Below are 14,031 nucleotides of genomic sequence, written 5' to 3' on the forward strand. Positions count from 1 at the left end.
AAGGAGATGTTTCATGAGGTCTGGCTTATTTAGCTCTTGGAGTTGTAGCTGAGGCTGTAGGTGTTACATTAGCAATAAATAATAAGGTAGCTCTGTCTGATTCTTCAAATTCCATTGATGCTTACAACTTGGATGTGGTCAAATTCACTATTGCTGTGGCACTGCTGGTCTGAAGAAGCTCAGTGCTTAAAAATCATTGTAGCAGTGGAAGAACAACTCTCTTCTAAGGCTGATATGGTGAAGAAGTGTATGTGGAAGAAATGTGCTGTCCTCTGGCCCCAGTAATGTGCTGGTACTTCACACTGCCTATCAGTTGCCCAACAGTTCACCATGAAAGACCACAAGTTAATAGGAAAGGGCTCATTATAATGCCTGCTGAAATGTTTCAAAGCTGGTTTTCTGTCCAGGGAAGAAGGTCCTTTAGACAAAGTCCTTCTGCCAGCTTTCAGGAGATAGTTGACATAAATGCAGTCTCTATGCTTTTTCAAAGCTCCCTATGTATAATTATTCCTGTGTCTATCTTTATTGACTTAAGTAAAAAGAGTAGTGGAAGACATGATTCCTCTTGGCAACTTAGTACTAATTAAGCATGTCCTGTGATAGGTGGATGTGTATGTTACCAAATGGGAACTGCAGTGTTTCATGTTCTTTCTGTAAAGATGAAAATGTTTGACATTCTGAAGAGCTGGCTCCTAGTTCTGTATTCTTAGCCTAACTCAGGAAGCAAAATTGTTGGCCTAGTTTGTTATATTAAGCAAAGCATTTGTGCTTTTTCTAACTGCATTCCACAGAGCACAGTCCTGAGTTAAGCTTTGTCTGTACTGATATGGGTGATACAATGGTTAGGAATATGGATGAGAAATTAAAAGTCATATGTGGAAAAGAAAAGCAGTTCTCAAAGTAGAAACACATTCAGGAAATCAAATTTCTTTGATGCATTTTTTGTCAAAACTCTTGAAGATCCCTTTCAGTAACAGCAAGGTAGCCAGCTTGGAGCTTTCAAGAGACATAATTCTGAAGTCAACACAGTTTGGGAAAATAAGAAGGAATTGAGTTTTGTGAGGCTTTTCCTTGTGTGTTTAGCATTTTAGGCTGTGTATTATATACTGCTAGTAAGAACTCTAAGGAGCAAGTATTGACACTGGACTGTGTGTGTTCATCCTGGGCTGTTGAGGTACACCCTGACTGCAAAAGCTTCTGGTGACAGTCTGCTCAGGCAGTGTGGCAGAGGTGAGACTGGACTAGGTTGGCCTCCTCTAGCCCAGCATCTGCCCACACTATTGCAGCAAGTGGTGTGCTTATGCCTCGTGTGACAGCCCATGGTGTGGGGCTCCAGTTTCACATGTTCTTCTCTGCAACAGTCCTCATCCTTGGAAGGTGCATGGCAGTCAAGGGTGCAGGGGACCAATATGTGTTGTGTTCATTCTGCCATCTGTTCTGGTTTGCTCTTAGAGAGGCAGCTGCTGCTTTATCAGTGTTGTTTTCACAAACCACAGGACACTTCTGTCTCTTAAACAAGCTATGTGTGTATATTGAACCATGTGTTTGAGGGTTACAGATTGCCCTAGAATGTGGCTGTGTTAGTGGCTGGCCATGTGCAGAGATGTTATTACTGTATATTCTTGAAGTAAATTTGGTCACATTAACTTAGAGTATAGGTTGTGGATGAAGACTACAAAATCACTCCCTTTCCCTGGATGCTTTATTTTAATGCTGTCATTTAACCATGGGCTTAGTGAATAACTGACCGTGCTAAGAAAAGAGTGAGGAGGCGAAGGAGGAAAAATAAAGGAGTAATATTGTAAAATAGCTTGTATTGAGTCTGAGGTTAGAGGTTAATGTCAAGTTCCTTTCTTTCAGCTTGTGTTTGGGAGTAGTGAGAATGCTGTGAATGTTCTGGTGTAAGTTAATACCTAACCTGGCTTTGGACAGAGCACAGATTTAAGAGCTGACCAAGAGTGAGCCAATCCCAGTCAGACTTTCAGTTGGCAGTGGCTTTCCTATATAAAAGTGATCTAATTTTTTTTTTTTTCTGTAATCTTAGTAGGAACACCCAGGTGCTCAACTTTCCTAGCTGTGGAGAGATTGTGGAAAACAGATGCTCAGTTATTTTTTTAAAAAAATCTAATGATTTAGGGATTTGCATGTATTTTGTTCACTAGAGACTGAACTTAAGGGAAGGGTGAGAAATTACTTGCATTTTGGTGGTGTTGTAATGGAAAATTTGGAACCTCACCTCTCTTCCCTGGTACACAAAGACCCTGATTTTTCAGGTATATTGATAGTTTTGAAATTGAAAGGCTCACATTTTTACAGATATGGCACTTTCCCTTTGGACAGTGAATCCTCTATATGATGGCAGCCCTGTGATGATAATTACTGGGTAAGATGCCCTGATTCAGATTGTGTCTGTCTTGTCTGTTCCAGGAGCATGTTATTCAGAGATGCTATAACATGTAGTTGCAACTTGATCATTTATATGCATTTTTATATTAAATTCCAGGAAACATTTCAGAGAGAGGGGAAAAAATAAATCATGCAGAGTTACTAGAATTCAGAAGGAAGAAAAGAAATTTGTCAGTGCTTGTAGCACTGCAAAAATAGCAAACTCTACTAAATCTACTAGCTACATATCCCATCATCTTCCTTCCATGTCTGTGTTTGTAGTTTGTTTCCTAAGTATATGATCCTGAAAGCAGCTGTAGTTTACAGCAGTAATGGTGTCCAAAGCTGCTTTATTTTATATTTCTGAGCTGTAGTTGAGTGGAGGAGCAGAGCACCCGTCAGGCTCCTGGAAGGAGATTACCAGGAGATGCAGCTTGGTCTCTTCTCACAGGTAGCAAGTGATAGGACACGAGAAAGTGCCCTCAAGTTGCACAGGGGAAGTTTAAATTGGCTATTGGTTGGGGGAGTGAAAAATCACTGAAGGTGTGGTCAGGCAATGGAACAGGCTGCCCGGGAGAGGTGTTTGAGTTAGTATCCCTGGAGGTATTTAGAAGATGTGTAGATGTGGTGCTTAGGGACATGGTTTAGTGGTTTAGGGACGTGGTTTTGGAAGTGCTGGGATAATGGTTGGACTTGATGATCTTGGATTTCTTTTCCAACTTTAGTGATTCTATGATTCCATGATGGCCACGTGTCTGGGGTGACTGATGCTCTCACAGTATTGCTGCTCTGTTTCTAGAGGCATGTGCTCACCCTGGCTCTTCCAATTGATCTTTTGGCTTCATCACAGGGCAGAGGCTCGCTAAATGGGCTCATGTGCTTATTAATTGACATAGTGTCAATCATCACTTAATTTCATCATGTCTTGCAAAATTTTGTGAAGAGCTCTGCTATGCGAAATACACAGCTGCTGGCTTTGTGTGTGTGTCCTCAAGGTTATAAAAGGACTAATCTGTATGTTTGGCAGACTGAATTTTTTTTGCTCTGTCATTAGAAAAAGACTGCTTTCTGTGTTGCATGAGAACTGCTCAGGCTGATTAGCATGGAAATGAATGTGCCTTAATCAGCTTGGGGTGAAGGAAGCTCAAAATTAATTTATATATTAGTTTCATTTTAAAAACATATAGCTGTTGCCACTAGTGACCATTATAGTGAAAAATGCAAAATAGTCTTTCATTCAACACTGTGTTTATGCCAACTCATCACTTTGCAAATAATTTGTTTTCCAAACTAGATTTTCTGTATTTAATCTTTGCCCCATAAAGCAGATTGGGGGAAGGGCAATCAAGGCAGAAACACGCAGGGAGGGATATCAAAGAGGAAGAAGATGCTGACTTGAAACTTAACCCTGTGTTCCCTGGAACATTGTGTTTATGTGTACTGCTTAATACCTTGACTCCAGCTTATAAAGAGATTATTTCCTAACCCTTGTCCTCTGAAGATCATTTCAGTGGCAACTATGCAAGGCAAATGAGCTGTTGAAATATGAAATGCGAGTAAGAAATTCTCTAGTGATACATATGTTTTAAAAAAACCCCATATAATTAGCAAAAACTTTTTTTTTTGTGATAAAAAAGATGCTAAATTAATTTGTGTTCTTCCTGTTCAGAAGACTGTATAATTCAAGGCCTTAATAATTACAAAGAGAGCTTTATATTAAGAAGGCCTCTCTAATCTGTCTAAAATTGTACAGGAGGAACTGCTTTGATAACCATTAAATTTAAAAAAAAAAACCCTCCCATGTCCTGTGTGTGGAAGTGTGCATGTATTTTGACATAGAGCCCTGCTAAGCATCAAAAAATACCCTGTTCTGGATAACCTGAAATTTAGAGGTAATATATGTTGCTCAGAAAGTCAAGTGTGTGACTGGCACACCAGTGAGACTGAAAAACTGGAGGAAGATTTATTATGAGACTCCTGGTGATAGGTGAAATAGGGTGTAAAACTCTTTAAAATTGAAAAGCTAAATTTAATTAAAAAAACTCTTTAAAATTAAAAAACTTTTAAATTTAATTTAAAAATTAAAATTAAAAAATTAGATTTCAACCAGTCTGATAAATTTGGTTGAGTGAAGCGGTTTGAAGAATTGTCTGCTCAGGAAGAAAATTAAGTATAGAAAAGTGAGACTGCAAATGAAATGACAAAGGATGACAAAGCTGAGGTTCTTACAGAAGCCAGTAGAGGTTTGGTAAGGCTTCTGGTTCTTTGTTCAAGAGATGGGGCTATAGAACAGTATTAGCAAGAGCTGGAAGCAGTCAAGAAGTAAGGATTTTGGAAGAAGGGAAGGTGTGTCAGTTCAGCATCAGATGGCCATGTCAGGAGGAAGCAGACATTCTACCTTACCAGAAAACAGGAGAGCAAAAACCTGTGCACTTGATTAATTTAAAGGTATTTAGCACTGCAGTAATGTAAAAGAAGAGCTTCATCCTGTGAAATTTTATGACTTTTTCATGTGAACCACTTACCTTTAGTTCCTTTTACCTTGGCTGAGAGAAAGCGGCAGTTTTAAGAGATTAGCTACAACCTTAAAAGTACATGTCTAAAGCCAGATGAATTGCACTCTAGAACTGCCTGTTTCTCTCTGACTAAAACGAGTGTGGTGTGATTAGTGCAGATAGAGATGTCTCCATTGAAGACACTTGGATGTAGTTGGATGAATTCCTTTGGTGCTTTTTCTGAACATTAAATTATCCCATCAGTTCACTCAGTGCTGACTCAAAAATGTAAGTACTGCACCAGAGCCAGTCCTATGGAAGTTGTCAGCAGGGGAAGGAAGCTCAGAGAAATTACTAAATGTAAAGCATTCAGTGCAAGGCACATTTTGATTCAACATGTGTGCTTTTGTTCACTTTCCTTCTGTGGGTTACTGTGTCATTGTAAGATTATCCAAGATCTCTTAGGGCATCCTGACTGCAGCTCAGGTCTAACCCTTGTTTGGATGACATGTGCTTGAAATCTACAGGCTGGTGTGTGTCAGGAGAAATCAACAGTGTAATTAAGAACTGCTAAATACAATGTCATAGTAATGTTCCTTCTTTCTTTTCTGAGCATTACTTTTAGTGGTGTGTTAATTTATCTTGCTTTTTTTCCCTGGGAACCAATGCATACACTTATGACAGCATTATTCATAGCTCTCAGCTTTATGGGCTGTCTCTCATCTGCCTTTTCTGCAGATGAGGTCACCGAGCTTTTTTGAAGTACTAGTATATTTTATGATAGAACCGGGTAAAATCATGTTCACTGCAATAAAGGTAAACTCTTAAGGGCCTTTTGTGTTGTATTAACAAGGCATTTCAAGGAAGTAGGATATCAATTTCATGTTTCATGTTAAAGACATTAATGTATTTGTGTTTATGTCTGTTATGGCATGGAAGCAGAAAAAGGTAATACTTGAAGCAGCTTCCTTCCTTGCCTTCCTCTTTTCACAAATGAACATCAAAAATTTAAAAGCATGGGTAAGAGTGTCTTCAGAGTATTTTGTATCAAATTGTGAGTGTGGAAATAAGCAATCTTCAACAGAAATGCTCTAGTCTTCTTGTTTTTGTGGAAGGAACCTACAAAAAAAAATCCCCAGAAAACCCAACACGTGTGGCAGAGCACAGGAGGCAGCTGACAATAGGTATCAAACTGTGCCATGCTTAGGTATGGAAGAGCTTATGGGACTGCCTTTCTTCATGGTCTTGTAAGATGGTCTTGGATATAAACTGATCTCTTAAAAATGACCTAATCTTTTTCTCTAGGTATATATCTATCTTACGAATAAAAGGACTCCAGTAGGATTTACCTACTTTATTTTTATTGGTCATGCATCTTTTTATAAACAATTTATAATCTCATTTGTTAGTTCTGTAGCAGAACCCTGTCTTTATTTGGTTCTTTAGATTTGAATACAATAAATAAAATGAATTGTTTTCTGAAATACTGCATTTTTATTTCTCCTCTGGGCTTATGCCCACATACTTTGAAGCATCTGCAGTGATGCAGCTGTAGTTTTAGGGCCTTATGTGAGAATTATTATTTACAGTTGCCATCAGTTCCTGTCATACATCTGTAACTGCAATAAATCCAAGTAGGCATAGGGACAGAATTGCGAAAACTGTTTATCACTTCCTGCTGACAAGATCTTATGGAGTGTGGCTGACTGGTGTGACACAGGGATGCTCGTGCTAATTGTGTCCTTCCTATCATTTCTGTGACTGCATCCATCTTGGTATATTAGATGGACTCTGGGAATAAGAGGGATAGCCTTGTAGATTGCACAAAGTGTGCAGTAAAGGAATTGATTGTTTTAAATCGGTTGAAGTACATTAAAAATTTAAATTAAAGTTCTGTTTGCTTGGCTTGGTTAAAATTGATGTTTTCATGTTTCTATTTCTGAGTTTTTAAAAAACTTTGGTGCCAAAATGAGTTTCTAATTAAAATGTTTGATAGTTACTTTAAAATATCACCGCTTCACTTCAGGTTTGGGGTTTCTTTTGTAGTTGTTGGGGGTTTTTTGTTGGTTGGTTTTTGTTTGGTTTTTTTGTGAAACTTTTCACTAAATTATGACTGAATTTGTTAATTCCCTTGGTTGTTCCATAAAGTATTCTTGATGGAAAGAATTGAAATGAAAGATTTTTCATCTTGCTTAAATTCTCTTAAAAGAAGAAAGTAAGCCTGAACAAACCTCCCAGTGAACTGCTGAGTGGAATTGTAGAATATCTCCAGTTTGAAGGGACCATAAGTCCAGCTCCCTGCTCCTTGAGCCTAAGACAAGGTCATACAAGTAGAACTTTTTTTAACAGACAGAACATACAAGGTAAGAATTTTGCTTGTAGAAGTTGTATTCAGGCTAAAGAAGCAAATGCAAACTAAATGCTTAAAGCCATTGGGACCTGATCTGCAGAAGTCAGTGGGAAGCCGCTGACGTCCTCGTTGGAAACCATCTGTGTTACTGTTCTCTGCTGTGCCCTGTGCTATTTTTTCATGAGTCCTCTCAAAGTTCAAGAGGGACCTTAAAGTATTTACTGATATAACAATACACTATGTTGTTACCTGAAAACTACTCACCCCCTGCCTCCTTCCACTGTTTGCTTGTGAATTTAAGTAACCTAAGGATAATTACATTCATATCTTTCTGAGAATCCCTTGCTCTGGGCTGCATTTATCTCCCAGCTTTTCCCAAGGTGTGGCTCTTTGTTCCCTCTCTTGCTTTTACCCATCCCATTACAAAAGAAGCAACATGTTATGAAGGTATCAGTCATTTTCTTCAGGATGAAAAGGCCTTTCTGTATTAATCTGTTAAAGGTGCTGGTAAAGACTAAGCAGGTTTGAGACTGTCAAGAACCTTCTGTTTTCTTTATTAGCTTTTGCTTTCTTAAGGGCAAGGCTCCCAGAAGGAAGTCCCAGAGGTGGGCAAGGAGCAGCTCTGCTGTATGACTGACACTTAACTTCATGTATCCCTGCCATCATCCATGGACACTTTATATTGCACAGCCAGGTGCTGAATGATAGGCACTTTATAAAGGTGAAGTCTTGACCTCAGGCTCTCTTGTAGCCTGTGTAGGCTGAATTCAGATTGTCAGGGAAAGAGTCAGAGGAAGAATCTGAAGACTTCACCTTATCAGATTGTAGCTATCATTACAGTTGTAGTACTTGAAACCTGACTTTTTTCTTCAAGTATGTGTAAAGGAGAGAATCAATCTGTTGTCAAAGACATTTTTGAGCAGAGGCAATAAAAATAACTTCCATATAAATGAAAATGTTTTAGAGAACTCTTGAGTGACACTCAACTTTTAGAAGAAGCACTGCTGTCTGATCAGGGAATAAGGAAAGAAAACAGGAATAAGCAGAGGGTTTTGATGCAACTGATGCTTTATTCATATTTTAATTCTTATTTGGGTGTATATCCAGGCAAGGCTTACTTCCTGATACTTTGCAGTGAACTCTGCAGTGAAAGCCAGGGATCTTACATCAAATAATACATACCAATTCTGTCACTACAGATTTTTTTTTTTCAAATAAGTTAGTTCTTTCCTTGTAGTTTTTACTTTGAACTCATGCATTTGTCTATAATCTTTGTGAACTTGGCTATACCTGGGGCAGCTACAGTTTAATAGTACCCTGTGCTATAATCCTCAGTTTTTCCTGTAGACAGCTTATCAAATGTGCAGAATTGTACCAGAGCTCTGATCATCTGGCTAAGGGGATTAATGTCACCTAATGCAGTGTGTTGGTACTAAAAAGATTATAAGGAGGCTGAGTCAGTGAGCTGGGGGAGGAGAGGTGTAAAAGCCCTCAGGAAATCAGTAATCATCTCAATTTGCAGTTTTTGTAGCTAATGTACTATGTGCAACAACAAAATTGGAGTTGCGGGCTGTACTTGCTGTTGAAGTGTCAAAGAGGATGCTTGTTATGGTGCTGCTGTTGAGGAGAAGCAACTACAATCAAGCAACACTTTGTGCTGACATCTTGTCTTGTATTTCATCTTCTTAAACCAAGTCCATAAATATTTGTGGTATTTAAAATGCACATGTAGTGTTTCCGGTAGTTTGTTTAGCCTTACTAAGCATATAGGGATGTTAAACATTAACTGGGAAATAATAACATAACTGTGGAAATAATTAACTTCATTTGGTCAAGACAGTAGAAGCATACTCTGTGTGCATTATGTAGCTGATAAATGCATTTTTATAGAGACATTCCCTTGACTTGCCAAATAATGGGTCGCTAATGGCAAAGTTCACTTAAAATCTGAAACCACACCTACACTGCAGGCTGTATTCACAGAAGTGAACACAGGCTGCATTAGCTTGGTTGACATGTCCCAGCTAAACTGCACTAGAACAAGCTTGAGCATCTCTGCCACATTCTGGTCATGTCTGAAGTGTCTGTAGACAAGCTGCTAGTTTAAAGTACACAGTCAGAGATGCTGTTCACATTTTGTCTTTTTTCCTTCCCTGGCTCTTTTAAGCATATTTGAAAACAGGGTGCTTCTTAGATATTTCTATTGCTATGCAACTGAAAAGTAATTGAACATAAGTTGAAATTCCAAGAGATGTGTATGTCTGAGAAGGCTGTTAGCAGATATGTGCAGCACTTCGCTGTGAAGAAGTAATTGCATGAGGGGACTGCCAAAAGTATATGGTCCTGTGTACTGGAGGTGCCCCTGGGGCTGGTAATGGGGGTCTGTGCACTTATCAATCCAAACCCTCCACAGCTGGCCCCAAGTCCCTCTGGTGTTTCCATTTTATGGCTGGAAGTCCCTTTGATTCTTTGCTTCATGCTTTAGTATTTTATTATGTGAGTACTGGGGGAGAAGGAGGAGAGTGTGTGTGTGCATGTATGAGAGAAAAGTTAAAATTTTGTGTAGATGATACTCAGAGCTGATTTATAATTAAAAATCAACACCTTTTGTGCTCCATAGGTTGGTGTGTTGGGGTTTTGTGTTGGTAATTTAACTGGGCCTCTACAGTGCCAAGTGGTGTTTTCACTGCCAGGAGTGCTTAATAGATCTATCCAATGGTATTAAGTAAATTTTATGGTTTAGGTAACTTTTTCCTGTATTTGGCTTTTAGGATCAAGACAGCTGCTAGACTTCTCAGGTGGTTTAGTTCATATGTGAAGTTTGAGCTTAGCAAGTTTCTTTTTCCCCAAATTACTCATCAAGTTATTTTAAGAGTTATTTACTAAAAAAGCACCTATTTAGGTATTTACTAAACAAAAGCAAGGCCATAAAGCATAATGATGAATTATGTATTAAACAGCTATTTAAGTTGCTCTCATAGGATGAAAACTCTGAAAAAAAATGCCATGCAAAAAACCTGTCTCCTGTATTCCCTGAGCTCCCTATTCTCCCCGTATTTTAATAGTAAAGCTTTTAGATTTAAGTTATTTTTTTTTTTGAGTGGTATGTGGCTGACTTGAGATGTGGAAAAGTTTTGTCTAAAGCTTTATTTAAGGAAATACAAAATAATTTGGATCTTTAACTAAAACTGATGGTGAAAAGAATTAGAGTTGTTTGTACAGATGGAGTTAGAATGGAAATATTTAATCTACATGTAGGTATTTCCAAAATACCTCATATGATTTGGTAACCTGATCTACCTTTTCCATGACAAAAGGGCATTTTGGATGTCTTATCCAATTTACAAACCTAGTCCTGAGTATTTTTCCACTTTTGCCTGGTTTAGACTGGTTCAACTCTGAATTCCATGAATTTTTATTGACTTGAAACTGATACAAAATGAAAAAATAATCAGGTTAAAATAAATCTGCCAGTAAATCTGATAAGGATTTTCAGGTATCATGGAGTCAGGCTTTTGTTTTTGAGCTGGAATTGAATAACATCATCACTGAGGTCAGAGTTGCACCAGCACACAAGACATATTGTGAGATCAGGAAGTGGCCTTGTGTTTTCTGATATGACCTGTCAGAGGTTGGAAAGATGGCTTGGCAAAACAGGGAGGTCATCTGGAGGAGGGAATAAAATTATTAAGGTTGGAAAAGTCCTTCAAGATAATTCTATCTGACAAGTCCACCACAAGTCCTTCAGTGCTGCATCTACACTTTTAAATATCACTGGGGATTGTGACTCCGCCGCTTCCCTGGGCAGCCCCTGTTTCAATACTGGTCAGCCTTAATTTTTTCCTCACATCCAATCTAAACCTCCTGGCACAACTTGAAGCCATTTCCTCTTGTTGTTATTGTCTTTTACCTGGGGCAAGACACCCCCACCTCGGTACCATCTCCTTTGTGGTGGTTGTAGAGGGTGATTAGGTATGTACCCCTTCCTCTTTTTCTCCAGGCTGAACAATCAGAGCTGCCACAGCTGCTCTTCATAAGAGTTGTGCTCCAGACCCTTCCCTAGCTCCATTGTCCTTCTCTGCACCTGCTCCAGCATCTCAATTGTTTCTCCTGAACTGAAGGACCCAAAACTGAATTCAAGGTGTGGCCCCACTCAGTACTGAGTACTGAGCAGGTCACTGCCCTGCTCCTGCTGGCCAGACCACTCCTGATCCAGGCCAGGATGTCATTTGCCTTCTTGGCCACCTGGGCAACTGCATCACGTTCAGCTGATGCCACCAGTACCCCCAGGTCCTTTTCTGCCAGGCAGCTTCTCTGCCAGTAGTGCTGCTTGGGGTTGGATCTAGCACTTGGCCTTGTTGAACCTCATACAACTGCCCTTGGTCCATCCGTCTAACCTGTCCAGATCCCTCTGCAGGGCCTTGCTGCCCTCCAGCTGACCTATATCCTCACCCAACTTGGTGTTGTGTGCAAACTGACTTAGGGTGTGCTCAATTCCCTCATTGAGAACATTGATAAAGATATAAACAGAACTGGTTTAATAATAAAGTAAGCCTGCGGTATCTTTTGCAAACCTTGGAAAATGTCTCTGAATGTATTTGTGGTCTTTCTCCTTCTGGATGGTGATGACAGGAGGCAGGGAAGTCTGCATTGTTGGTGTGTAAACTGTCATAGTTGAAGAGGAAACTCACTTCAGTGTTCCCAATATAACACCACCAGTGTTATGCCAGTTAGGAGGGGCTGGGTAAGGTAAACAAAGTTTTGAAACCTTTCATATAGATTTGGTCTCTTTTGCATCAACTATCAGCAAGTAGGTAAATGTGAAACTGTTTTTAAAGCTTTTTTTTTTCTTCTGAAATAGTTTGGCATGGGTTCTGAAGCTTAGTTGTTGAATAAAGGAACTTCCCAGCAACTGCCTTTGATTACTTCTAAATGTAGGTTACAGCTGTTCTTTTGGGAAAGGCACATAGCTCAGCATGTGAGAAACTGACACCTTTTTCTCTCCTTTTCAGAGTATCTCCTCTACAGAAGTCTGAAATAGTAGACATGGTCAAGAAACACGTCAATGCCATAACACTTGCCATTGGGGATGGTGCCAATGACGTAGGAATGATCCAGACAGCTCACGTTGGAGTGGGGATCAGTGGCAATGAGGGCATGCAGGCAACCAATTGCTCGGATTATGCCATTGCACAGGTCAGAAGCAAGAATGAACAACTGCTGTATCATCTTGTGAGAAATGCACTGTGCAGCCATGTAGAGCTCGATTGACTTCTTCTAGCCTTCAAGCTAGAAGTATCTCTGATTGTTTCCTTTTCCAGGCAGCTGTCTAGAACATATTTTGGATATATTTTGGGGTTTTGTTGTGATTTTGTATTCTCCAGGGCAAAGCTCCACCTCTCTTCAAAGTTTTAGTTTCCTCCTGACACTGTACAATAGCTTGGTTCTTCAGTAATCATGGGGAAGCAGTTTCTGTGAGGCTTGTGTTAAAATGCTTTTAAGTAGCTGATTTGTCTTGGTGCAAACTCCTCTCTTACTATGAGTAGGTACTATAACCAGGTGTGTGAGAATTTGGCTGTTTGGCAGTTCTTAATTTGAGGTGTCTCCTCTATCTTTATTTCCCTCTGTCCCCTATGTTGCATGCAATAATTGATCATTCTAGAGAGCTGGCCAGCATTTTCATTTTTCACGTTATTTTGAACATTATTTGGGTAAAGTGCTCCTAAACGAGTTCATCAAATTCAGAACTGATTACTTCAGCTAAAAAGAAGAGTTAAAAGCCTTTTTTGTTTGTTTGTTTTGCTGAAGAAACCACAATTTAGAATCAAGACTTTGAAAGAAAAATCAGAAAGGAAAAAGTTGCTGCAGAAGATTGCTGAATATTCTCTGGATACTATTTACACTTGAGATACTCTATGTGTTTGAGACTGATGCAGGGCAAAACCAGATTGAGCTGACAGGAAACAGAGTCAATCCCTTGTCTCTTCAGTGGTCAGAGCTTCAGCTGATGTTCCCTTCTGGCAGGGTGTAGTCAGATTTGTTTTACCAAGTAACATGAAATATTACCATCTTTTGATAGGTTCCAGTGGCAGGTGAGGTTTTGAAAGGGCAGGAATAATGCTGCTGTATGCACAGATAACTGTTTATTGTGTTAAACCTACTGAGAAGCAAAGCTGCTGTCTTGTACTTCTGCTCCGTTCTGATCTCTGATGAAGAACATTCAGTTTCAGGTTTGAAAAACTGAGACCTTTCACTATTTTGAGAATTTTAGGCAGCTTTACCATGTTTTTCTGTCATAAACAGTAGCATAGTCCAAATATATATCAGTATAGGAACTGCCATAGTCATTGTCTCTGGTATTTTGTAATGAGTTTCACATTTTTAATTTCAGTGGATCATATATAGCTTCTGCTGTATAACTTAATGGAACGGTCTTTACTTGGACTTCTTCAGATAATTTATTACTTCTGCTTTAGTAACTAAGCCTAAGCAGCAAGAGTTTTGTCCATAGAAGGCCCTACATATGTAATTCCTTTTGTGTTGCAGTAGCGTTAAATCTGGATAAGTAATTCCACGTTCACGTGTTGCTTCTGCATAAACAAAACCCCCTGTATTTCACTTTAGTGATAGAACATGGAAGTTGCTCTTGGTTTAAATTCCAGTCAACAAGGACAGTATTACTTGCAATTACAATGAATCTTTTTAGTTCAATTTGAAATAAAAGCTGGTGACATTGGCACAGAAATACAGTGTTCAAAAACCAGTGAAACACCATAGAACTGTATTTTTGTGATTGTGAAG

The 14,031-nt window shown here is 39.2% G+C and overlaps 1 protein-coding gene across 2 annotated transcripts in view; it reads left to right on the forward strand.

Annotated features, from left to right (window-relative positions):
* The window catches only part of ATP8A2 (ATPase phospholipid transporting 8A2), a 311,266-nt gene that overhangs the window by 152,436 nt on the left and 144,799 nt on the right, over positions 1-14,031 (forward strand). For both annotated transcript variants that reach the window (XM_015640721.1, XM_015640731.1), the window contains one exon: positions 12,243-12,426. In XM_015640721.1, coding sequence (XP_015496207.1) covers positions 12,243-12,426 — 184 coding nt within the window. The remainder of the gene's footprint in view (positions 1-12,242; positions 12,427-14,031) is intronic.

Source organism: Parus major, chromosome 1 (genome assembly GCF_001522545.3).
Source record: "Parus major isolate Abel chromosome 1, Parus_major1.1, whole genome shotgun sequence".
Classification (NCBI taxonomy): Eukaryota; Metazoa; Chordata; class Aves; order Passeriformes; family Paridae; genus Parus; species Parus major.